The 27,428-nt window shown below is 43.1% G+C and overlaps 1 protein-coding gene across 1 annotated transcript in view; it reads left to right on the forward strand.

The window, feature by feature from the left end:
- GDNF (glial cell derived neurotrophic factor) overlaps window positions 1–17,881 on the forward strand; it is a 39,073-nt gene extending 21,192 nt beyond the window's left edge. The window contains exons 2-3 of the mRNA XM_063128675.1: window positions 1,471–1,668; window positions 17,388–17,881. Coding sequence (XP_062984745.1) covers window positions 1,497–1,668; window positions 17,388–17,881 — 666 coding nt within the window. The 5' untranslated portion in view covers window positions 1,471–1,496. The remainder of the gene's footprint in view (window positions 1–1,470; window positions 1,669–17,387) is intronic.
- Window positions 17,882–27,428: the final 9,547 nt, after the last annotated feature.

Consider the following 27,428-nt stretch of genomic DNA (forward strand, 5'->3'; position numbering starts at 1 on the left):
GCGGTTTACAACAGACACTGCCAAGATGGGGGTAGGAGAGAGGCCAGAAATGTCTGGCATGTAAGTTGCATCCTTGGAGTCCAGAGGGAAGATGCAAAATGTATTCTCAAGCCTGCCAATATATTACTGGGCCAGGCTCAAGGTGATGTTATGGACATACAAGGCCCTAAACAACTTGGAACCAGGCAACCTGAGGGAGCACCTTTGTCCATATTTATATATTTGTTTCAGGGTCCTCATGACAGCCAAAAAACTTATATTATGTTGGAAGGATAAATGCTCACCTCCCATAATGCAATGGAGTGAGGGCCTAATAACACTATCAACTTTTGAACGGGTGTGATATAGGCACAACTTGCGAGTGGATAAGTACATGGATATCTGGTCTGCTTTTCTTGAAATCTGTGTGTAACTCTTTTTTTCTTTTTTTGAATGAATGGTACACATGATGAAAAGTGATGATATTCCTATATATGTAATGTGTGTGTGTTTTTCTTTGAACAATGTATTTTCAGTTTTGTTTTGTTGATATTCACAATTAAAAAAATATTTATTTTTATTTATTTATTATGTTTCTAATCCACCTAATAACTAATGTCCACTGGGCAGCTTGGAACCAGTTAAAAAAAAACCTAAAACACCTTTTTATAACCCAGTTAAAAATGTAAAATACAATACAAATATTTAAAAGAATAAAATTAAATATAAAAGCATATGAACCTGCCCACTCACTGAAATCTGCTGATCAGGGGCATAAGTACAGCTAATGACAACCAAGGGGAGGACCTTTTTTGCTGTGGCACCTCACCTTTGGAAATGTCTCTCTCCCCACATGTGCATGCCGCAGAATGACAGGTGCCATCCTTGACAGTTTCTAGTAGGGCTATGCAAGGACACACACACACCCCGATTCACCTCGGAGGCCAGTTTGGAGCCCCCAAAGCAGCCCCGATTTGCCTTGGGGGTGCTTCGAGGGTTGCCCGCCTCACCTCGGTGCTGAAGCCAAGGAGAGATTCAGGCCCTCCAGCGTGACTCAGACTTTTCTAGGTGCCAGCTGCACAGCCGTTACCCAGAAAAGCCTCCCTTTCCCCGCTCTCTCCGCTTACCTGCTGCCGCTGCCATCACCACTGCATTCCTGACGGCTTCCGCTGCCACATGTGAGAATAACCAGGCCACGCACAATTTTAAGATATCGCAGGGGCTCTAAATGATTAGTACCTCTATGGCCACCGTAGTTTGTGGCCATAGAGGTGCTAGGCGGTGCACAGCCCTAGTTTCTAGACATCCGTCGAAACCCAATCTGTAAACTCAGGCATTTGCTGATTTTAATACCTAACTTGTTCTTACCTTTACCTTTCTATTTTATTTTAATTGCAGTTTTAATGCATTTTGTACCTCTGGGTAGGATCATAAAGGACAGGATATAAATGTTTGAAATCAATAATAAAACCAATGTCTCCATTTTGCCAGGGTCCTGTGCTGGAAGGGAATTTAAGATGAAGTTATGGGATGTGGTGGCTGTCTGTGTGGTGCTACTCAACACGATCTCGACTTTTCCTCTCCCTGCTGGTAAGACACTTCCCGAGAGAGATCGCTCTGAGCTTGAGGGAACCGACGAAGAACACACCTCCCGCAGGCTGCTGACTCCCTACGCTGGCCGAATGGATGGTAAGAAAAAGTTCCCTTTCCTCGTTGCCACTTCCATGTCGTCTTACTGCTCACAATGCTTTCTCATCCCTAGTGCCAGGTCTAGCAATCCTAGCCCACAAGAAATCCAGCAGCAATACAAAGACAGTTAGGTTGCAAGCTCAGAGCACAGGTGTAAAGAGGTGTAAAGTTCGTAATTTAGGAAAAAGAAATCAAATGCCCGGGTATAAGATGGAGGATGCAAAGGCTTGGAAATTGCATGAGTGAAAAGGATCTTGGAGCTGGAATCAATCACAAGCTGAATAGCAGTCAGCAGTGTGATATGGCTGCAAAAAAAGTCAAATGCAATTTTAGGTTGTATCAATAGAAGTAAAGGTTCAAAATCATGGGAAGTGATAGTTACACTCTACGCTCTTCAGACCCCCGCCACGAATATTGTGTCCAGTTCTGGGTACACATTTTAAGAAGGATTCAGAAAAACTGGAATGCGTTACGGGAAAGACAACAAAGATAATCAGGGAACTAGAAACCAAGTCCTACCAGCAGGAAAGGCTGAGGGAACTGGGTATGTTTAGCTTTGAGTTGAGAAGACTGAGGAGAGATATGATAAGCACTTTTCAAGTGCCTACAGGGTTGTCACTCAGAAGAGGGCCACAGCCTGTTCTCTGTCATCCAAGGACAGATTTCAGTTGAACATCAGGAAAAACTAAATAACGGTCAAAGCAGTCAGATAATTGGCCAGATCTACACTAAGCGGGATAAAACACTTTGAAAATTTTTGAAAACTGTATATGGTGTGTGCGTCCTGGGCCTCAACAGTTGTTAATACCATTAAAAACCATTATAAAGCAGTAGTGTAGATCCTGCCAATGGTACCAACTGCCTAGGGCGGTGGTGGGCTCTCCATCGTTGGAGATATTCAAGCAAAGACATGACAGCCATCTCTCAGGGATGCTTTAAATTGGATTCCTTAATCAAGCAGGGTGTTGAATTCAATGGCCTAACTCTGGCCCCTTCCAACTCTGTGATTCTGCTTGCCGGACTGATTCACTCTAAACCTGTAGTGCCATTGGCATCAGTGGGATGGAGGGACAGTTTTCACATATGGCTAGGGTGACCATATTTGGGAAACTAAAAAAGAAGACACCTAGTGTGTGTGGGGGGAAGCAGCTTCCTGAGTCCTGCAGAAAGTACGTTATTCCCCCGCCACCTTAAAGAACCTGATTGGAGTGGAGGAGGGGAAAGGATTTCATTCTGCACCACCACCATCCACTCCAATTGGGGCCTTTTCTATAATGTCCACGAATGACCCACTTTCCCCTTTAAGACCTCAATTGGAGCTCAGGGTGGGGGAATGATGTGCCTCAAGAAAGCATGTCATTCCCTCCTGCCATGCTAATGGCAGCCTTAAAGGCAAAGGTGTGTCATTCCAGGACATTATTGAAAATGATAGAAAATCCCCCCTGACACCATGGAAAGAACAAAAACCAGGACAAATCCGGGGAAATCCTGACAGTTGGTCACCCTACATATGGCTGACCTTGAGTTTTTGTTTTTGTTTTTTTGTTTTCATGGTTTTAATCTTCTAGATTTGTTGTGGGAACCCTGTGGAGTTTGAAGTGCAGGATATAAATAAAATATAATATGGGGCATATGTACTCCAAAGACTTAAACTGGCTTATTAGTAGTTTGCTTCCCTAGTGGACCCTGGGACATATAGTTCTTTGAGGGAGGCTAGGGATTTCTAAAACAGAATGCCCAGCAAACTCTGCCAAACTTCAGTTTCCAAGATTCTTTGGGGGAAGCCAGGACAGTCAAATTTTTATAAAACCAATATAATGTTGAGGTCTACTGCTGTGGTGATTCTACCAAATTTCCCACTTCCCCTTATGCCTTGTTCACATGCAATTACTCTGTTCACCATTTCCTCCCTTATTTTGTAAGCCTATGCGGCAGGGTCTTGCTATTTACTGTTTTACTCTGTACAGCACCATGTACATTGATGGTGCTATATAAATAAATAATAATAATAATAATAATAATTATTTTCGATGCTTCTGAATTCTGAAAATGGGTCATTCCTTTCTGTTATTGTTATTGATCTCTGGTCCCCAATTGTGCAATTCCGAGGCACCAGGGGAAAATGTTGCAAACAAAATGGGGTAGGGATCAGAGAGGGTAGGGGATCCAGAACAAGGAGAAAAGGTGGGATGGCATACATAGGGCACTGGGGGCACATCTATATGGCCGTTTTACAGCAGTGTAGCTGTGCACATTCTCGCACATTTTTGCTGCTGCAAGTTGAATTTTGGCAGCAGGGGTATGGGGTGGTAGGGAACACACACAAAAAGCCAGGGCGCCTGCCGTGTGTTGCCCAAAGCTGCTCCAGCTGAAAAGGTTCCAGTGACATGATTAAAAACTGGGTAGGGCTTAGACTGAGGCCTGTGGCGATCATTCTCTATATAATATCAGTTGTTCTGCTTTCTCTCCTGGTTACTGGCCTGTTAACCTTCAAAGCTTTTCACGGTCTAGCTCCTTCCTATCTCTCCTCTCTCATCTCACACTATTGCCCCGCTCGTGCTCTTCGCTCCTCTGATGCCATGTTTCTCACCTGCCCAAGGGTCTCTACTTCCCTTGCTCGGCTTCGTCCATTTTCTTCTGCTGCCCCTTACGCCTGGAACGCTCTTCCAGAACATTTGAGAACTACAAGTTCAATCGCATCTTTTAAAGCTCAACTAAAAACTTTTCTTTTTCCTAAAGCTTTTAAAACTTGATGTTGTGCGGACTTTATACTGTTAGTTTTGCCATACCCTGTGCCTGCTTATCCTACCCTGTGCCTGTTGGCATTCTCTTCCCCTCCTTATTGTTTTACTATGATTTTATTAGATTGTAAGCCTATGCGGCAGGGCCTTGCTATTTACTGTTTTACTCTGTACAGCACCATGTACATTGATGGTGCTATATAAATAAATAAATAAATAAATAAATAAATAAATAATAATAATAATAAAAGGGAAATTTTAGCGGGCTGATTTTTTAGAGAGTTTTGCACACAGTCCTGCTCTGAAGCAGCCAGAATAGGAGAATGACAGGCTCCAAACCCCCTCCAAAATGGAAAGGCTACTTCAGAATAGAAACCACTTCAAATGCTATCATCAAAGTGAATGAGTGTAAACCTGGAGTTATTTTTAAAGTAATTTTAAAGTCTTGAGCCAAGACACCCAAACACATATTTTGTAGAATTCTGAATGTTGAAATCTACAGAGTTCTTCCAAGATTTCTCCGCCACAAATGAATTGTGTTTGAAAAGCCCACCCTCATGAAATAGGTTTAAAGAGTGATTCCCCAGCCTGCTGAGCTGGAACCCTGCACTCCAGTTTAGTGATGCAACCCTGGGCAGATCTACACTGGTATATAAAACGTCCTTTTTACAGTCAGTGAACGTAATATTATCTAACGATTTTAAACGTAGCGGGGTACATGCATGTACCTGGAATGCAGTCCTTTTGGCCACACAATGAAAATTAAATCGTTCTTTTGTAATTCCCCATCTGCTAATTGTTCTTTCCACTTCCTCTTCCCTTCCTTTGTCCTTCTTCTGTAGTCTTTTGTTTAACTGTGGCTGCCTGTGTTTAAATTCCAACAGTTTGGGCAGGATTGGCTTTTGTTCACTAGATTGTTTTCATTGAGTTGGTTGAGATGGCTCCTCCTCTGAGAAGGTGGTGGTGGAAAGATTTCCCCTCTTTCCGAGCCTCCAGGCAGAGTTAGGGGATTTACTTTACTCAAAAGTAAATCCCATGGATTTCAACTGCTGACATGACCTGCTGCCCCTTGGTCTGTGCTTGGAGGGGAGAGAAAGGGAGAGATGGGGGAGCTGGAAAGATTTCCCCTCTTTCTGCGCCCTTTTCCTAAGGGGCAGCATGTGATGTTAGCAGTTGAAATCCATGGGATTTACTTTTGAGTAAAGTAAATCCACTAACCCTGCCTGGAGTCTCCCTCCCTGCTTGCTTGCATCTTCAAGTTCATGCTGGTTCCTTTATTCAAAAGTAAATCCCATGGATTTCAACTGCTAACATCACATGCTGGCTTACCTTTGAGGAAAGCCCATTGAACAGAGAGAGTCTTACTTCTGAGTAAACACATATAGAACAATGCCCATACACATGTAGATCATGGAAGCGGGGAGGGAAGTTGTGACTGCAAAGAGGAACATGAGGCAAGGAAGAGTTAAAACGGCTGCTACTTTGGGCGGGAAACACAAGAAACACGCTCTGAGGTAGGTGATTGGCTAAGGAAAAGCGTATAAAAAAGAAGAAGAGAGGTTTCTTATGATGCAATCGGCCACATAAGAGAAAATGTGATGACTTACACTGATAAGATCAGAAAATAGAACGACAGAAAGGGTAAGCGATACAACATTACAAGGCAAGCGTCATGTGGTGAGATAAGACTCAATACACGATAAAAAAGTTTATAAGCGGTATATCCAGCTTAGTGTAGATCTACCCCCTGACATCCCTGTATTACACTAAGGCCTTTTGGACTGGAGACTCTTTAGTTTGACCGACTTTGCTAGACCTCACCGGGCTGAAATCCAAAAACTTCAGTTTTAACGCGTTGTTTATTAAGCTTACAGATGGCTTAAGTACTTTATGGATTTTAGCCATCATGCCATTTACACCGATTTTCTGGTGTCACATTAAAGTACATTATACTGCACTACCGGAGTGAATAAAAACTTCAAATTAAAAGTAATTGATTGAAAGCAATAATCTTGTTTTAACTCAAGTTGCCACATTTTCTGCTAAGACCTTGTAGATGTTGGACAGAAATTGCAATCCACAAACCTCTTGTGCTTTCAAAGAGACTACTTCAGATTAAGGGGTTTACAAATCATAGCCATTCAGCTCAATTCTATGTAGGTTTACTCAGAAGTAAATCCCACTGAGGCCTAATCTACACCTACAGCCCTTTTATAACAGAAGAGGGATAATTGTGAGGTTTCATGCTTCCGCAATCATCGTTCATGGGGCACACGCAAGGGAAGTTTCCTGCAAGTAGAGGAGAGCTGTTGTGGGAGGAGGTGTGCCCTGTGCAAATGCTTCCAAATGTGCATCAGCAGAAGTGGGCGGGATGGGACAGATGGGTACAGAGCACAGAATTTATTTTTTAATAACTCCTCCAAGATGCATACCAGTGCAAATACACATAAACGCATGGGGAAGAATTGGTACTGTGTGGAAGATGCGCTCCTGCTCATTGAAATGTTTGTGTTAAAAAAAATACACACAGTCAATGCCAAAATATGCCAATAAATAATCAAAAACTGTGCCAAAATGGTGGACGCCCACTCCCGCATGCATCCAAATCCACTGGACACGCCCCTGACAGCAGATTGGCTGTTTGCCAAGCCAAGAGCTTGCGCTGAACAGCAACAGCTTTGTGAAGGGGGGGGCACACCAGGATCGTAGCGAGAAAGCCAGAAAAAACATAACAAAAGCAGTCAGCGATATTCCTGAATAACTGAGAGGTCGACCCAAGATCACAGTGGGATCAGCTGTGCATCATGTGGCCCCGTAGAGATGATCTCGATACTATTCTGGAATAAACGGCTGGTGTAGACAAGCCCTAAGTTCTCAGGTTCACTTCCTAGTAACTGTGCATAGGACTGCAGCTTGAGACTGCAGTTCTATAAATATTTACTTGAAATTAAGGCCCATTGAACCTCAATGGGATTTTAGTGATGAACTTATATATTTGCATCAGGAGCAGTGGAGGCTGGTGGCTTTGATGTCAGTGGGGCGGTGAATCCATGCCAGATTTCAGTCAGAATTCCAAAGGAACTAGCTATCCCATGTGCAAAGCACCTTGGAATACTCCTTTAGCGTTCTGACTGAAACCCGGAGCAGATTCACTGGCCCACTGGCATCAGAGCCACCTGCCACCACTGATCGGTGGTATAATTTTCTTCTAACTTGGAATATCGAGCTGCTCACTGGCGGGGGATGTGGGATTGCACCTGATGGTCCCACACCCAATGAAGGCCATCTCCCACCCGCCTCTGATGTCAGTTCCTTTAGTGGAATGCTCAAAGGGGGCTACATTTATACAGCTCTTCTGTGACATTATTATTATTTATTTATTTATATAGCACCATCAATGTACATGGTGCTGTACAGATTACACAGTAAATAGCAAGACCCTGCCGCATAGGCTTACATTGTTAACCCTGATCACCCCTGGGCTTACATGAAGGAGTCTTACATGGATATAGAGGTATGCAAAAAGATCATGTATTCTGTCAAATGCACAGTTAGAAGGCAAGGCTGTGTCTGTACATTCCTAAGTCAGGGACAGGGTCACAGGATGCAGTTCCCTGAATGTGTAGCAGTGAACAAGGTAACCCTTCTGCTGCGCTAGATCGGCGCTGGGGGAGGGCTGGAGGACGCATTTCTGGAAGTCTGGGAATGCGTCTTCCAGCCCTTTCCCCCGGTGAATTGGGAGCCAGTCCCGGTTGCCCCAGAGACCTCCATTTTTCTGGAGCTCTCCGGGGTTTCCCAGTGCATCTGGTCACCCTAGTTACAGCTATTGTATTGCCATAGTTGGGTACTGTATTACAAGGCAGTTTGATCATGTTTATGTGACCAGAGGCCACCCATTTTTTTCCTTTTGGCAAATGTGCCACAAGTCATGTCTAAAGTCTGAGACAATACTACTACCGTGAGGACTACAGCTACATCTGTAGACACACACACCCAAACTTGGAATGGTTTTGCTTCAACTCTGCTGAGCCTGGGAGAGGGCATGTACATAGCAAAAGGAAGGGAGGGAAGTGAGCTGCCTCTGCCATAGCCAGTCTCAAGGGCCCACATGCGCTTGCCCGGAAGTGCCACACCCACCCACTCCATGGTGCCATAGGCCACCCATGGTCTTTGTAGCCTGTAGACAGTTGTGCTCCCAGGGTGGTTTTGGATGCAAATTACACAGTAATCTCCACTGTTGCTTTCCTGTGAGAGAGGGATTCTCAGGCCGCTTTCGCCTCTTCAGCATCTTCCCAGCAGATGCAAAACCACATCTGCATTCTTCCTCCTTTCGCATTGTCTGTTCTTCTTTCCCTCTCTTCCCACTGGAATCTTTCCTGGGCTTCCCTCTTCATATGTTGGAAAGAGGCCACATTTTCTTTCAGGAATGATGCAATTTGGCCAAAAGATTTAACTTTCGCCATTCCCTTCTCCTTCCTCTGCTCTCGCCCTCTGCCCAGTGCACAGATTGTTGAATGTTTGAAGAGTCTCTGTCTGCGTTCTGAAAAGCCACTTACACAAAAGGAAGCTCTATGGGATGGCAGATTTCTCATTTGGAATCCACCTTTGGCAGCTGTAAGGAGAAGTAAGATTATAATGAAAAACAGTTTACAACTAAGAAACATTGGCAACAATGTCTGAAGAGCACAAGGGTCCTATTGCTCTATTGTTTTATGTCCAATTAATTACAATCAGGACAGTTTATTATTAATCATTTGATATTTTAAAGTGTTTTGTAGTTCTGCCTCATTTCTTGACATGCCAGCCCGGTTGGTGGAAACTAGGCTAAGAAATAATTATTTGAAAGGGCCAGTGTGTGCGTGTTAACTTAGAACAGGGGTAGGCATAGGCAACCTGCCATCCAGATGTTTTGGATCACAGCTCCCATGATTCCTGACAATTGGTCATGCTAGCTGAGGCTGATGGGAGTTGCAGTCCAAAACATCTGGAAGGCACTAGGCTGCCTACCCGTGGCTTAGAAGGCTGCTGCTGTTTCAGTCAGGACTAGATGGCCACATTCACATGTCTTCAGTTGTCTGCTCCCCACATAAGCCGTTGAACCATTAAGACTTGGATCCAATGAGACATAACTATGCCTGACCAGCTGCTCTCACTAACCCCCCCCCCCCCCAGCACACTGACATCTGGCTTTTTATCCTAGTGAACATGTCTAGTATTTTCCAAACAGGACAGAATATATTATTTTAATATTACATGACATTTATCATAGAATAGCAGAGTTGGAAGGGGCCTACAAGGCCATCGAGTCCAACCCCCTGCTCAATGCAGGAATCCACCCTAAAGCATCCCTGACAGATGCTTGTCCAGCTGCCTCTTGAAGGCCTCTAGTGTGGGAGAGCCCACAACCTCACCAGGCAACTGATTCCATTGTCATACTGCTCTAACAGTCAGGAAGTTTTTTCTGATGTCCAGCCGGAATCTGGCTTCCTTTAACTTGAGCCCGTTATTCCGTGTCCTGCACTCTGGGAGGATCGAGAAGAGATCCTGGCCTCCTCTGTGTGACAACCTTTGAAGTATTTGAAGAGTGTTTAGCCTTGTTTTGTACTACTATTAATGTTGGGCCTGGTTTATTGCCCTGTCCACACTACTGCTCCCGTGCCTAATGGCATTCCCTGATCATTGCCCTGTGCTGTCCCTAGTCACAGCATTTCCATTCCTGAACAATTCCGCCTTATTGTTGTGGAGATATATACAGGGAGGCTCAGTTCAGACAACATGTTTATCAACAGTGGTTTTAAAACTCCACAGTGGAGTTTTTACACCACCATTGAGAAATGTGTTGTCTGGCGGGAAAACTCCACCCCACAGTGGAGTTTTTTTGGGGGGAAACACTCCACGCTGAATATCCAGAGGAGAATTCCTGCACAAACGTTGTGTTGCGTGTTGTGTGGAGGGTAGGGTGACCATATTTGGGAAACCAAAAAAAAGGACACCTAGTGTGTGTGGGGGGAAGCAGCTTTCTGAGTCCTGAGTTATTACCCCGCCACCTTAAAGAACCCGATTGGAGTGGAGGAGGGGAAAGGATTTCATTCTGCACCACCACCATCCACTCCAATTGGGGCCTTTTCTATAATGTCCACGAATGACCCACTTTCCCCTTTAAGACCTCAATTGGAGCTCGGGGTGGGGGAATGACGTGCCTCAAGAAAGCATGTCATTCCCTCCTGCCATGCTAATGGCAGCCTTAAAGAGGAAGGTGTGTCATTCCAGGACATTATTGAAAATTATAGAAAATCCCCCCTTGACACCATGGAAAGAACAAAAACCAGGGGAAATCCGGGGAAATCCTGACAGTTGGTCACCCTAGTGGAGGGCTCCATGGAGTTTTCTGTTGAGTTGAGTTGACTTTTCCCACTGGCTACAGAGTTCCCTGGCAAGAGGGGTGAAAGCAGTGAGTGCTGCTCTAGAAGAGCTGCCAGGATTGTTTTGTTTTGTTTCTTGTAGCAACAGCTGATGGGATACCATCGGGAGGACTAAGGGAGGAAAGACGATGGAGGAACTGTCAATCAAATATTGTGATGGATTTTACTCAACTCCACAGTAGCCCATAGTCACACAACGGTGGAACTAGAACATGTTGTGTGGGGAGTACCTCCTAAAAACTTAACCGTTGAGTGGAGTTTTCACACTGTGTTGACTAACATGTTGTCTGAACTGAGCCGGAGTGTCTATGAAAGCCACGGAAGTCCTGTTTTTGCACACACATAACAGTTTGTACTAAAATGCTCTTTTTCATGACACCGAATGTTCTAAAAAACTCAGTTATTAGGTTACATTTTTGGTGGGGGGGTTACTGTTGATGACTGACCATGCTTACACAAAATGGACAAGTCTGCATACTATTTATGGGTTTGTGTAATTAATTCTGAATGCAGAATTTTGGTTGCACTGCAAAATCTGACTATTTCTTGGTTGCAGAGGGTATAAAACAGGGATAAGAAACCTCAGGCCTGTGGGCTAAACCCAGCCCATTTGGAGACCCCAGATGGCCCCAAATAGTCATGTCTCCTTTGCCTGTTGGTCAGAGGACCAACAATTATCTGGTGGTTTCCTGTGACCATCAATCATCTGGTGGTTTCCTCTGACCAACAATCAACTGGTGGTTTTCTTGCTGCTTTTGTGAGGTCCCTGTCCCCAATCTCAAAGATTGAAATGCCTTTCCAAAGGCTTTGTTACTGGCAGTAAAAGCCTTAAACTAAGATATGGTGGTATTATTGGCCACACCATTTTCCCTTCCGCCCCATCCAGCCCTGGGATGTGGCCACTGAGAGCTTTTCTGAAATTGAATTCAGCCCTGGGGCTGAAAGAAATCCCCCCACCCCTGGTATTAAAGAACAGTGATTAAACTACCCTTACACTGAAATGTTTCTTTCATTCCTCCTCATGGCCACAATGGATGAGGAGAAGTAAGGGGCTGGGATTAGGCCAAAGACTCACTGGGCCTGTTCAGACAACACACTAAGCCATGGTTAGGCTGCTAACCCTTTTGCAGCAAATGGTTAGTGAGTGTGTTTAAACCATGTTTATGTAGCCACCATCGTTAGGAATGGTTCACATGACATGCTAAACCATAAACAAGGTCACTGTGGTTCATCGTGATGTCAGAACACAACCAATATGGCTGCTATTAAAGTATCTTCTGAACCACACTCTCTTATATTTGCATTGTCCCTAAGAGGGCCTAAGAATATTCATTTCTTTAGGCTGCAGTTCTATGGTCCCCAGGAAGGCATCTAAGAGGTCATAGGATAGTTGCTTCTAAGGTTTTGAAGAGAGGTCCTCCCTCAGAAAGGGAGTCCTGACCATAGATGCCAGGCCCCGCGGAAACCTCCACAGCCCTTATTGCTACATTGCTACATTGAGGCAAAAGGGGGGTAATTATGGGATGTGCCTTGAGCTGTTTCGGGGAGGCTTTGTATCCATGGGATCTAAGGCCTGGCTGGTCTCCAACCACAGCCATGACACAGGAAGAAACTGCAGCAACCATGGTAGTGAAGATTGCAATGGCAGTGGAGATTATAAAACCACAGTAACCTGACCAGGAAGGGAGGGAAGAAAATGTTTCTCCTCCCTTTCTGCCACCCTACTAGCTGATTGGTAGGAGATTCAGGACAGCTAAAAGGAAGTACTTCACAGGGTGTAGTTAAGCTATGGAATTCACTATCACAAAATGCAGTGATGTCTCCCAGTTTGGATGGTTTTAAAAGACAATTTCATAGACAATATGGCTTTCAGTGGCTACCAGTCCTAACGGCTATATGCTACCTCTGGTAGGTGAGACAGTATGCCTATGTGTGCCAATTCCTGTGGATCATGGGTGGAAAGGTGCTGTTGAACTCATGTCCCGCTTGTGGGTTTCCTGTGGGCAGCTGGTTGACCACTCTGTGGACAGAATACTGGCTAGATGGACCCTTGGTCTGATCCAGCATGGTTCTTCTTATGTTTCCATGATGACTTGTATGGTTCTTCTTATGTTTTCATGATGGCTTGCTCCATGTACACTCTTTCTTGCACGTGCCGTGCAAACCAACATACAATGTTGGGGAATAAAGCATGCGGCTCAAAACTGGTTGTTAGCTATAGGGGTGCGCAAGGGGTGTGCTGGGTATGTCCAGGCACACCCTAATGTCTCATGCAACGAGCATCTCCTCAATCTTGCCCTTTTCTGCAATGGCCTTCCCACAGTCAGGCAAGCCGAACATGTAGTAGGGCATCAGTGTCTACCTTGTTTAATAAATAAATGAATTAAAAATGTCTTTTATGATTGAGCATTCAATAAATGTTCACCTTTAAAAAAATAAAATTCCCTGGATGCACACCCTAGTGAAATTTGCTGCATGCGCCTATGTTGTTAGCCGCATGTGGGAACAGATCTGGGAGGAAGCAGTGGGCCCATATCTATTTATGGCATTGCAGGTATAACAAGGAACGCCCCCCATCGGACTGCATATTTGTGCAGCGGCCAGGGCTGAGTGCAACCACCAGCAACTGGGCTGATCAGCTGTTCAGCAGGCAGCGGCGGCGGCAGAACTAAATCCAGCGCTTCCCGCCGACCCTCAAATAGCTGACTGGCACGGTTGCCCATTTCCTAACAGGGCTGTGTGCATGCAGCCCGGCAGCTGGATCAAGGGAAGGAACAGCCTGCGCAGCACCCGTTTGCCCCCGTGATTCCTCATCCAACTAGGGATATGCATCCGCCGCATGTTTATGGCCGATAGCTTGATCGGGCAGATATAAATACCCTCTTCACTTCCTGAATGAGATACTGCTTATGCTTAGAAAAATAAGCTTCTTGGCGGGGTGGGGATGTGAACATTGGTTTCCAATATCCAAATTCAGTACGCTATATGTATTTTTGTTTGAACCCACCTCTGCCCCAACCGCACCTAAAAGCAGGGTATGGGGGCAATTATTACAATAAAAGGGACATGTGGATCACAGGTGCTTGGTCCTCCTCCATTTAACACCCTTGACTTACCCCAATGTCACTTCCCCTCCAACCCCTTGAGGTAAGTGGGACGTGCAAGGAGATTTCAGCTTCCCTTACTTGTGCGGCCTTCCCCCCTTCCTCGCCCCGGATTAGAAACACTGCCATCATACTTCATAGTTGATTGGAATAAATCCAGATTTAAAAGAAGATTCTGCTGTAGCCAGATGGAGGTTGTGCTTTACATATGTAAACTATTGACATAGACATGAATCTTTCGATAGTTTTAGGGGGTGGTTTGTTGAAAATAAAATTCAATCATTCTGGATAGTGGAATGTAAATTATTTAATAGTAAATTAAATGTTTTCAAAAGGCACATGTCTTTTCAGCCTTTATCACAACCAGCATGTCATAGGAAGCCACTCTAAGGTAGCCATTTGTGAATTACCAAAATAGAGGAAATACATCACCAAAAATAGAGGAAATGCATCACCAAAGAAGAGAACAAAAGGAGACTGTGTTTTGCATAACATTTGCATGTGCTAATTTATATGTATAGATGCATTATAATTTAAATAGAAATACAGTAATAGAAATACAGTACGTTTTACCATACCGTAGAAGATTATGACCAGGTCACCTGTGTTGCCTGCCTGTTAAGCTGCCATCAAGTGCTGATGGGCAACAGTTGTTATGGTTGATTATCTTTAAATTGGAATTGGACGGGATAGCTCTTCAAAAACAGGGTGATCCTCTGTAAAAGAGGACACCCAGCCATCCTACATCACAAAACTGCTGATGGACATTTTGGCCAAGAAGAGATTTGAACCTAAGTCTTGTAAGTGCACTCACCCCGACACACAATTTTCCCGGGCCCCCTAAATTGTATGTGAAACCATGAGTTATATATGAGAGCATTAATTATACCTGGTGTTTAAAAAGAACTTGTTGGGTTTTTTTCTGTTCTCACCTGATAAGCCCTGACCTGAGGTCTCCTAGAAAGAGAAATGCACCTAGAAGCACAATTGGAAAAGAACGACTCAGCTATATTGGCTTTTTCCAGTACTACCATTCATGTAAATAGATCAGCAATCAAATGCATCAGGACATTTAACACTTCAACTTGATAGTCCAGGTCCGGGCCCGATTCAAAGTGCTGGTATTGACATTTAAAGCCCTAAACGGTTTGGGGCCAGGTTATTTGAAGGAACGCCTCCTCCCATATGTACCTACCCGGACCTTAAGATCATCTACAGGGGCCCTTCTCCGTGAGCCCCTGCCAAAGGAAGTGAGGCAGGTGGCTACTAGGAGGAGGGCTTTCTCCGCTGTGGCACCCCGGTTGTGGAATGAGCTCCCCAGAGAGGTCCGCCTGGCGCCTACACTGTACTCCTTTCGTCGCCAGCTGAAGACCTTTTTATTCACTCAGTATTTTAACACTTAATTTTAACTTAAATTTAAATTATACTGTTTTAACTCTGTATTTTAACCTTATATCAATTTTGCTGCGTGGTTTTATCCTGGTTGTGCTTTTTATATTGTATTTCGTAATTGTGTTTTTAACCTGTTGGATGTTTTATGATGGTTTTAATTTTTGTGAACCGCCCAGAGAGCTTCGGCTATTGGGCGGTATAAAAATGTAATAAATAAATAAATAAATAAATAAATAAATAAATTGATAAAGGAAAGCGAGTGGGAGAGAGGATGCCGGCAGGATCTACACTATTGCTTTAAAATGGTTTATAGTGACAACTGTTGGGGCCCAGAACACACTCCATATACAGTTTTCCAACTGTTTTCCAAAGTGTCATATCCTGCTTGGTGTAGATCTGGCCCCTGTCAGATTTTGTGGGGATTCTAAGATGTAGGTAAAACCCTCCTGGCTTTCCCTTCTGTGTGGCAAGGGAATGAACCAGAACATCCTGAATCATTTAAAGATGATTTGACCTCGTTATCTTTGTGAATGCTGCTGACGGGTTTCCATTTCACCCAAGCCTCACGCCTTTTGCGATGAAGCCTGTTCTTAATTTGAGATGTTATTTTAATTGTTTAAGTCCTGCTAACATTTCGGCATGCTGACAGGTGACGTTCAATTCCTTTCTGATAACCTCCATGGTTGCAAAGGAGCCTGCAACATCTCAGCATTAGCTACTGCTTCAGAACTGGCTCAGTTTTCTTTCAAACCAGGCCATATGGAAAGCTCAGAAGGTGAGAACCGTTCATAACAATTGGACACACTACCACAGGGCCAACGGTCACAGAGACTCTAATTATACTGGGGTAAGGGAGGGCAGGAAAGGTATTGATTTAGGGTACAAACCACCACAGTTCTCATACACAGTCCCCACTGAAAAGTCATGGTTCCCATGACACATTATTTATTTATTTATTTATTTATTACATTTTTATACCGCCCAATAGCCGAAGCATTAAGCCATTATGCTTATCTGAAAATGCTTAATCACCGTGGCTTAGAGTGTTATCTGAACAGGGTCTTTAACATAGGAAGCTACCTTATACTGAGTCAGACCATTGGTCTATCTAGCCCAGTATTGTTGACACAGACTGGCAGTGGCTCTCCAGGTTGTAGGCAGATTTCTTCCTACCTGGAGAAGCCAGGGATCGAACCTGGGACATTATGCATTCAAAGCAGGTGCTCTACTACACAAGCAGGCTATGGCTTCTCCCCAGTCACAAATCGATGAAAGTTGGGTTGGATGGACCCAAACACACACTCCAATGAATGATGAGTAACATTGTTCATACATTCCAGAGTAGGGCTGGGAATGTAGGATGTAACACCATCTAATCTTTCACATAAGGACCACTAGATCAGGTCTGTCTACTTTGGATTGGAAATACTCAGTCATCCAATGGATAAGTATTAACTCAAGCACAGTTCAACCAATTTATGCTCTTCTTTTGGTTTCAATGGTTAACTTCAAATCTTTGCAATGCCTTTTACAACCTTTTCCCCAGAAAGAAAAAGAAAAAGAAAGATGATAAATTTCCCAACTTCATAATAATGACAAATGCCTTTTATCATGTTTTATAGATGTATTTTCAAAATTTACAAATCTTTATAGGAGAATTGAATTTTTCAGCCATGTCACTCCAAGACTTTGCAGTGAGACGACTAGAAATTTAAATCAATTTTAAATGTATAAACAGCTGTTTGTTTAGTTTGTTTTTTGGTGGTGGGGATACAACCTTTGCACCAATTGTTTTTTTAAAAATGTGGAAGAAAGAAAGATGATGAATTTCCCAACTTTATAATAATGAAAAATGCCTTTTATCATGTTTTATAGATGCATTTTCAAAATTCACAAATCTTTATAGGAGAATTGAATTTTGCAGCTGTGTCACTCCAAGACTTCACAGTGGAACAATAGAAATTTGAACGCATATTAAATATATAAACGGGGAGGGGGTTTTTTGGGGGGAGATCCATATTCACCTGACAAACTATTTCCTTTCTGTCTTTTCAAAACAGCTAATATGCCTGAGGATTATCCCAACCAGATTGGCGATGTGGTGGATTTTATTCAAGCCACTATAAAAAGACAGAAGAGGTCACCAGATAAACCAACTCAGTTTTTCTCTAAACGAGAAAGAAACCGGCAAAATGCAGCAAAGAACACAAATAATTCCAGCGGCAGAAAGGGGCGGAGAGGTCAAAAAGGCAAATTCCGGGATTGTGTCTTAACGGAGATACACTTAAATGTGACTGACTTGGGTTTGGGATACAGTACCAAAGAAGAACTGATTTTCCGGTATTGTAGTGGTTCATGCGAGTCTGCTGGAACCCTGTATGACCAAATTTTAAACAATTTAACCCAAAATAGAAAGTTGGTTAGTGACAAAATCAGACCACAGCCTTGTTGCAGACCCATTGCTTATGACGATGATGTTTCATTTTTGGACGATGACCTATCAACTTACCATGTGCTGAGAAAACATTCCGCTAAAAAATGTGGATGCGTCTGACGTCCTTTTGTGTTAGGACACTGCTATGATATTGCATTCCTGCTAAATGGCAAAGGAGGGACCAAGGCTCCCAAGGAGATGGAATGATGGCTTTGGAAGAAGGAAGAGGACCAAGCGTACAGGAGAACAACCGTTCTGGGAGCCTGGTTGATTGACATCCAGCACAGGATAATCAGAGAAGATACGACCGTTGGAGCTTTTGGTTTCTACAGGAAGGCAAATTGACATCAATGCTCAGGGGCAGAGATCCAGGATGGAAGGAGATTATCTACACCATTTGCTTTGAGGTGATCCACCATTGGCAAATCTTGGCTGGGCAGGTGCTTAACAACACAACCTCTGTTTGATAAGTTGCTTTGCTCTTTGTTTTCCCGGTTGTAGAATTGGAAGTAAGAACCAAATGCTGCTGGCCTTAACCCCCAAACATGGGCATAATTAGACCTTCACATGTAAGAGAGGATGGATGTAGTCATTTAAGGATTGTGTTCTTTATGGGCAGCTAGACCATAATGAGCCAGGAGCATCATTTAGAAAGAGAATATGGCAAAAGGCCAGTGAAGTGTCCAAGAACCTCTAGGCACAAATGCCTCCTTTTCTTCTATTCCTAGTAGAACTGTCTTTGCCAGCTATCTGTTCCATCAACCACATTTACCCATGAGAGTTGTATAGTTTGAATAGATACAATACCTAGCATTTACCATTGGGGCATTTACCACTGGGTACCGCTGAAGATCCCAAGGGCAGAGCAGGCAGGAGCATGGAAAGAACTGAAGTAATAAGGTAGAGGAAAAGACAGTCCTAGTTACAAGAAGGGATGTATTTGAAAGAGGAGAATGATGCATGTTTGGGTTGCAGGGTTATCAACACACCAACACACACTAAGATATACAAACATTGCAATCAGTCAGTCGATCAAGGGAGCTCAGTGTGTTGCAGAGAAGCAGATTCTGGGGTGCAGCTCATAGAGTTTGCTGGCCGGGCCTGTTGAGCCTAGCTGTGTCACCCCATACAAACTGAGAAGTTGACTTAAAATTCATTCAACAATCTCCTACAGTGGTGTATTTAAGATTGCTAATAGTAAGAAAACTATCTATCAGGGAAATGTGTCTGCCATTATGAATTTTCTCATTGATAAAATTCTAGGGAATCCCAGTGTGCCTGGGGCTGCTGCTTGAAAACCAATGGCTTAAAGGGTTTGTGTCAGAATACATACTTTAGGCTCAGTATTCCTCTTACCCCAGTGAAATAGGAGCCACTACAGCCCCACTCCTTCCTGTACTATAAGGATAACATTAAAACTTTTTTTTCCTACATGGCCAGAGCAAGGAGAGAAGCCCCAGTTCATGCAGAAGATGCCCCATGTGCTGCAGCTTCTCTCCACACTGGTGTCAACCTTCAGAAAATTGGGTTAACATCGGCTTGGAGAGGTGCCACAGCACAGACTTCTCCCACATGCTACTGGGCTTCTTGTGTTACATGGCGGAACAGAAAGTAGTGGCACTACTGAGGCTTTTACACCACTAGAGTAACATGAGTACCAGGCCAAAGATGCTAGCAAAAATATTTTTAGTCTATTGGGGACAAGTCAAGCAGGAGTTTCAGTTAGGTAGCCAAAGTTCTGTACTGCCTTGAAAACCAGTCCCAACCCAACAGTTGCAAAGCGGGTGGTTTATTAATTCTGTCACACTTAGAAATTGAACATTAAAGTGATTACTGTCTTGGAGGGCGGGGGGAAAGAGAGCGAAGGAGACAGTGCTATTCTCTTTTCCTGTTCTCCATGAAAACAAGTTGTGTTTTTAATCACTCGTTCCTGCCTGGGCTACACCATAAAAATAATTTTTAAAAAGAATGTGGATCTTTTTTTGGTTTACAAAAGGACTAAGGTCACTTACTTAATGAACTACATTTCTCTTTGGGGTCGTCGTGAGTGAACAGAGACTACTTGATGCAATGCATCCAGTCAGAGACAAATCTAGAGAAAATATTTATTGAGATTTAAGTTATTACGATTATTATTTATTACAGTTCGGTCATGAGTTTCCTTTCCTTTATTTATTAAAGCTTCTTTCTTCAAAACAGGTGCCAAAGTTACAATGAGACAGTGATGCTGGGAACAAAGGTCCATGGTTGTTGTTATTTTTTAAGTATTAAAAGTTAATAACAGGAATGCAAACTTTTTTATTAAAAAAAATCACTTACTTTACCTTTTCAACAAAAATCACAGAAGGACCTCAAAACCGAGAGCCCACTTCTGTAGTACTTCTGCATACATACATGCACACACACACACACACACACACTTATGTGCTCTGTCACTGAACTTATTCACCCAGTTGCAAGTTCTAAGGATCCCCCAGTTTCTGGCAATGCCATTGAGGAGGATGAGTATTGTGATGGCCAAAGGAGGTGGCACCATTCTACTGCCTCCCTTAGGAAGCAAAGTATTGTGATGGCCAGGAGTTCCCAACCATCCCAAGAGCAAGGGCTACAAACAACAGGAATGGCTGGGATTTGGGGCCACCATGAGATTTCAGCCAGATGAGATTCTAGAAACCCTTTAAAAGACTGCATCCCATGTCACCCGATGTCATTCAACTTAGGGCAACAGTTGCAAGTTCTACTGAACTCAGTGATAGCCATCAACCAATGAGCTACAGAAAGCGTTGGGTCACAAGGGTTTAAAACATTGCCCCAATCCAATAAAGGACATGCTCCTGAAAATACAGAGTTATGTGCATGAAGCTGCTGTAGATGAAAATCTGGATGCACATTGACATTTGTATCAAGATGCTCATCTAGGTCTTTTGATGCCACAAACTGTTATATCTGACTACAGCTGGATCAAAGCACCCCATCTTTTTAATTAAAAACCCCAAAAATGCTATTTAAAAATGCTGTTTAATATTACCTAGAATTTGGAGTTTGGAGAAACCAAAGGGTACAATCCAGCCAAAGTTTAATTACCTTCAACAGGAAAGTTAATCATGTGATTAACCATGTCCCACTGAAATGGACAAGGCTTGAAAGTGCTCAGTTTTGGCTGGATGGCCTCCAGTAATTCATTTTGAAACTTTTCCACTTCAGATGAAATATTTTTTTTTAAAATCCCCTTATGCTTGATTACAATATAAATGAAACAGATTCACTGAGAATTGATAACACGTTTTTCTAAATAATAATAATAATAATAATAATAATAATAATAATAATAATAATAATAATAATAATAGCATCATATGCCTGGAAATGTCCAGAGCACTTCAAACATTTTAAATTTGTGCTGAGAAATTGGACATAGAATAGTGGAGTTGGAAGGGGCCTATAAGGCCATCGAGTCCAACCCCCTGCTCAATGCAGGAATCCACCCTACAGCATACTTGACAGATGGTTGTCCAGCTGCCTCTCTCTGCAGCCCTGCAAAAAAGCTCAGGCCTTAAGAGTTGGTGTTAGCTGCTAAAAATGTTATTCAAAGACACAGAGTAATTTATTTTATATATTTCTAATGGTGCTCTCTTTTTTTCCATTTCTCATTTTGCCTGCATTTTAAATACCTTTTATGACAGCCGGTTTTGGAGACATTGGTGTATTGCTGCTATTTATTTTTGTTTCTTTGGTTTTTTATTCCTGGGCTCTTTTTAACTTTCGCTCTGTTCAGAAGAAACCTTAAACTATGGCTTTAACCACAGTGGTTAAGCTAGAAAGCCGGGCTGTGTTCAGAAGACGGCTTTAACCATGGTGAATAAAGCAAAAAAGGCTTATTCATCATGGTTAAAGCCATAGTTTAAGGTGTATTCTGAACGGGGACACTGGCCTCATCTACACCAAGCAGGATATTGCACTAAGCGATATATAAAAGACAAGAGCCACACCAAGAAGGTTATAGTGGTATGAAAGCAGTATATGGCATGTATCAATGGGCCCTCAACAGTTGTCAGTGCACTTTAATACCACTATAAAGCAGTAGTGTGGCTCCTGCCTTTTATATAGCACTTTCATAGTGCAATAATATCCTGCTTGGTGTAGATCAGGCCACTGTCTTTTTAGAGATTTTACAAATCTCTAAAAAGTACAAATTTTAGCAGTCATTATGAAGCTACCTCTTACAGAGTCAGACAATTGGTCCAGTGTTGTCTCTTGATTGGATGCAGCTCTCCAAGAGGCATTTCTCACTCCTCTTACCTAATATCCTTTAACTGGAGATGACAGGAACTGAACCGGCAGAGACCTTCTGCACTCAAAGACTTTTTGCTACCCTTGCGCTACGGGCACTCCTCATGAAGGTCAACAATTTCTGCCTATGTATTCCTTAAAGAAGCTTTCATCTCCCTCACCTTTAGTGCTTACAGCATGTCCACGTAGCCGCTTCTCAAGGCTTTTGCACTAACCAGGAAGTGACACAAAGCAAACGCCTTTTCTCACATGCTTCTTGCCTGACAGATCCATGCAGGCATTTATTAACTGCTGCTCCTGACCCCTACAATCTTGATGCGTATAGGAAAGTGAAAGCACCAATGCGTTCACTTTACCGATATGGGCTGGCTTTGGAGCACATGTATAAATTGCACGTACATTGTTGCTTCCCCCACCCCCAAGTTAAAACTGCCATGTGGACACTACCGGAGATAGGAAATCCTCCAAGTCTTGCAGGGTTTAGGATGCTTTCCCCTCCAACTCTCCCAAAAAGCCAGAGTGAATTATGACCCACTCATTCTGTCTCTCTGCAGAAATTCATAGGTAGAGTGTTTCTTTGCTGTGGCTAGAGCAACTATTTATTGGCTATTGCTTCACTCTGGAGAAAACAATTCATACAGGATATTGACTAGATTCCATGGTATTTAATGAGATTAGGGGCTAGAGCCAAAGAAAAGTCAGGATTTATACATTCTGCCAAGAACTATAGCAAAGAGGTGAATTCTCCAATTTAGAACTAAGTATGAAAAAATGCATTCAACACCAATTAATCCTGTAATGAAAGATGCACACAAACATGCCTTTATTTTTAAGCCAAATAGCATAGTACAGTAAAACTCACATTGCTATATTCTGACAATTTCTACACATATATGTTAGTATTAATATTGCAGAACTTCTACAGAACTGGGCCTACAATTAAATTGGGTAGAGTGGGAGGACCACTGCAACAACAACAACAAATAAATAAATAAAATTAAGTGCAATTTCTATTCCTTTTGGACCCTCCTTTCATTTTTTTCATTCTGCTGTTCTCCTATAAACATAAATAGCTGTAATCCAGACACAGTTTACCATACCTGAGGCTGTAATCCTATACACAGTTAATTTGAGAGCAACTTTAATTGAATTCAGGGGGATATCCATCCAAGTAAACCCACATAGGATTACAGTGCCCTTTTCATAGAAATCAAAGAGATTTAAATTCAATTGAATTCATGGGAGGTGGATGAGAACTGGTTTGAACATGATGCCAGGCATCATCATCATCATCATCATCTATAGGGATTCCACGTGCTTTCCCGTGCATAAACCATGTCACTGACATCTGTCCTTGGAATATAAGCATACCAGGGATGTATGGGTCAGGGGTAAAAGATGCTGGAAAACCAACAGTTGGGATTTAAGCCAGTGGCTCAATTTATTTAGGATGCTGACTAAATCAAACACCACTTGGGAAAGGGGTTAAAAGCAAAACATGTAAACCTGTCTGGGGGGTGGGGTGGGGAGGTTCTACCTTTCATGTGTCTAGCAGTCTTCCGCAACTTGTGCCATCTATTTGTTTTAAACTACAACTCCCATCAGTCCCTGCCAGCACAGCTAGCGGTCAGGGATTATAGTTGTAGTCCAAAACATCTGGAGGACACCAGGTTGGGGAGGGCAGGTCTAGTATTTTACTCTCATGCTTGTCTTTTAAAACATATCCCCCCATATCTCTCCAGAGCTTTGTGCAGTTTTTTACTTAGAGTTTAATGGGGTTTACTCCTGAGTAAGCATGCATAGGTTTGCAACCCCTTTCTGAATCCAAACAGCATTCTTTGGTACCAGAGGGTTGTATTGAAAGCACATGTTACATACTTTGTGTAGTAAGAGCTCTTCGTATACTGAAAAAGACACTAACAGCACAGTCCCATGCATGCTTACTCAGAAACAAGTCCCACTGAGCTCAGCAGGACTTACTCCCAGGTAATTGGGCTTGCAGCCTAAGAATGCATCTTTCCTGGCCGTTGCTTTTGACGCATTTCATTTCCTACCAATTCTGCTTTTCTTTGCTGTGGATTACTCCTTTGATGTTTCCTGTCAAAGTCCCACTTGTTTCAATGGATGGGATTTAAGCCTTTGCTTTACAAGCCCGTTGCAATTGAGAGGCCTTAATTTGGCTGGATTGTGTCCAAAGAAAAAGATTTTACTGATGAAGGAACACTTGGGGCCCAATGTCCACGACGGTCACACGATGTAGTCTTCTCCAGACTACACACAAAAAAATTGACCTTCTAACGAGACACACGATTTTGCACAAACCAGATTCTGAGATTGCACCCTCTTCCACGGACAAATATTTGGAGCAGATTGGATGGGAAACTGTTAGTCATTCGGGGTTGGGTCATTTGTAGTCCTCCACGTGATTTAGCCAACAACTCCCACCAGCCCCGTGCTGGGAGCTGTAGGCCAAAACATCTGGAGGGCCACAAGTTTCCTACCCCTGACCTACACCCATCTTGAGTCTTGTTTGCTTTGGGCAAATCAGGACTGTGCTACCTGCTGAGATGAACCAGTAGAAAACCTAGATTCAGTTGCTGTGGTTTCTGATCAATTATATGACATTTGAGATGTGTTGTGCTTACTTAACTTGTTCCGTTCAGTTACATGTCAGGTTGCAATCCAGAGCGCAATTTGAAATTCTTATGTGTAACATTAATAACAGTCCTTTCGGCAGCACAGTGCAAGAACTTTGGTTCCTACTCTTATGTTGCACTGAACGCTAGTGTACATTTATCACTTAGTATAGCCCTGACTGCATAAGCATAATCTCTGAGTAAACTTGTTTGCTTAGATTAGCTTTCAGCACCTTAACAGGAGTCAATTCAGCATTTGCTGTGAGCCTTCATTAATAACTGATGGTTTGCCCTCAGCAGTTTTTCAGACTGTCTCAACCTCTCATGGCAGGCTAATACTAATATACAAAAAAGGTAAAGTTTGTGATTCACCCACCCCCTGCCCAAGATAATAATAATAATAATAATAATAATAATAATAATAATAATAATAATCAGGAGAGCATCTTTCTTTGGGGATTTTTCTTCACCTACAATTTACGTCTCAAACATTTGTGTTAACCAACCAAAGTTCTCTACAGACTTTATTTTTGTACAATATGCATTTTATAAACTTTTTATGAAATAAAGCTCATTTCTATTGTTACATGGACTATAGGCTTCATTCTTGTATGACCTTATGGGCTACTTTTCCTCTATTCCTTTTTTGAATCTCTAACCTTAGCAGAATATGAAGTTTCTCATTTGTCTGCATCCACCACTATCTTCATTCTGTTACGGACATACAGAATCAGAACAGCTAATCGCCAATCAAGTGCATTAAAGTCGCTAACATTGCACTTAAAATAAGCCATGTAGGGTTGAGCTAAAGTTCAAAAAATCTGAAGGGCCCAAGTAGGGGAAGGCTGCTAAACTCTTAGTCCTGTCACCCACCCCTATAATTCCCGATTATGGGAACTGCTTATGGGAACCCATTTAGGAATGTATGGATTTTGTACAACCTAATTTTTGTGGATCATCAGGTGCCTTTTATTCCATCATCCATTCATTGATAGAATTGGATTTTTTCCCCAATATCCCAAATTTGCACAAATTTGCTTTTGAGCAAATTCACACTTGCGAAAATGTGTCAATCTAGCCAAGATGAACAATTATGTGGTTTAACCTATAGGGAAAATTAGCATTTTGGCTGGTTTTTTTTAAAATGTATATTTCCATTACTAAATTTGCGTAAAATTCTGGAAAGTAAAAACAACAACACCTTGTCCACAAGTCCACAGAATCCATGCAACTCAAGAAAAGCCAGTCTGCTGTGGGATCCATGGGTTGGATTCATACAAATCTGAAGGCATTTGATTTTATTGCAGTTTTCTCCGACTTCCTGACGCATGATGTCACTTATTGGCATCATTCCAGCTCCACTTCTACGCATCAGCAACCATTTAGAGGCCAGAGCATCAGGACTTAAGGCACATGGCAAACAGGAGCTTAAGGAATGCGTTGCTGCCTGCACATCCCAGCACTACAGTTCAAGACACTTCGTGGGAAATTGCACACACCAAGATATTACAAGCCAATGATGCTGTTCAGACAACACTTTGGGCAATGGGGTCATGCTAACCACAGTTAATATAGTTATCACTAACCATGTCTAGTGCTGCTGCCACATGACCACAGAACCACGCCCCGCTGTCTGGTTTGCCTAGCCACACCCTAACTACGTACCTCTCTGCTGATCCCAGTAGTCCTCTGATTGGTCCATTCTGCATCCCAGGAGCCCTTGCAGCATGCATGACCCTAGGCAGCCATTTCCTGGCTGTTGCTGGCAGCCATGTTGAGGTTATGGTGTCTATGGGTGCCCAATACAAGATCCACCGTGGCTCCCAGCAACCATTACAAGAGCTGTGTAGTCTAGGGTGACCAACTGTCAGGATTTCCCCGGATTTGTCCTGGTTTTTGTTCTTTCCATGGTGTCAGGGGGGATTTTCTATAATTTTCAATAATGTCCTGGAATGACACACCTTCCTCTTTAAGGCTGCCATTAGCATGGCAGGAGGGAATGACATGCTTTCTTGAGGCACATCATTCCCCCACCCTGAGCTCCATTTGAGGTCTTAAAGGGGAAAGTGGGTCATTCGTGGACATTATAGAAAAGGCCCCAATTGGAGTGGATGGTGGTGGTGCAGAATGAAATCCTTTCCCCTCCTCCACTCCAATCGGGTTCTTTAAGGTGGCGAGGGAATAACATACTTTCTGCAGGACTCAGAAAGCTGCTTCCCCCCCCCACACACACGAGGTGTCCTCTTTTTTGGTTTCCCAAATATGGTCACCCTAGTGTAGTCAGTCCTCACCTCATGATACATCCATCCTAGTGGCCCCAGTGCAGGCATACAGGCGTGTCACGTGTGGCGATTTTGGGTAAGAATGTGAAATAGTAGCTGGCTCGATCAGAGCTGCTATACAGATCTTAGCAGTGGAGAGCCCACTGGCCAGACAAAGAGGCCTGGCCAATTTCGGCTGTTCTTGTTGCGGAGCTCTATGATAGCATTGATTTAAACACAGGGACCTTTCAGACGGCACGGTAAGTGCAGCTAACCCTTTGCAGCATGTGGTTAGTGAAGGCGGCAGATAACGTCAGCATCTCGGATAATCCAGTGCTTTGACCCTGTGAGTTCTGGCTGCATTGCATGGGATGATAGGGACTAAATTGTGAACTTGCTGCATGCAACGTGTGTGCTGACCCACTGAGTAATGACTCCTCCCATTTTTATGGAATTGGGGATGCCTACAGCCTTTTTGCC

The sequence above is a fragment of the Elgaria multicarinata genome, chromosome 6, assembly GCF_023053635.1.
Source record: "Elgaria multicarinata webbii isolate HBS135686 ecotype San Diego chromosome 6, rElgMul1.1.pri, whole genome shotgun sequence".
Classification (NCBI taxonomy): Eukaryota; Metazoa; Chordata; class Lepidosauria; order Squamata; family Anguidae; genus Elgaria; species Elgaria multicarinata.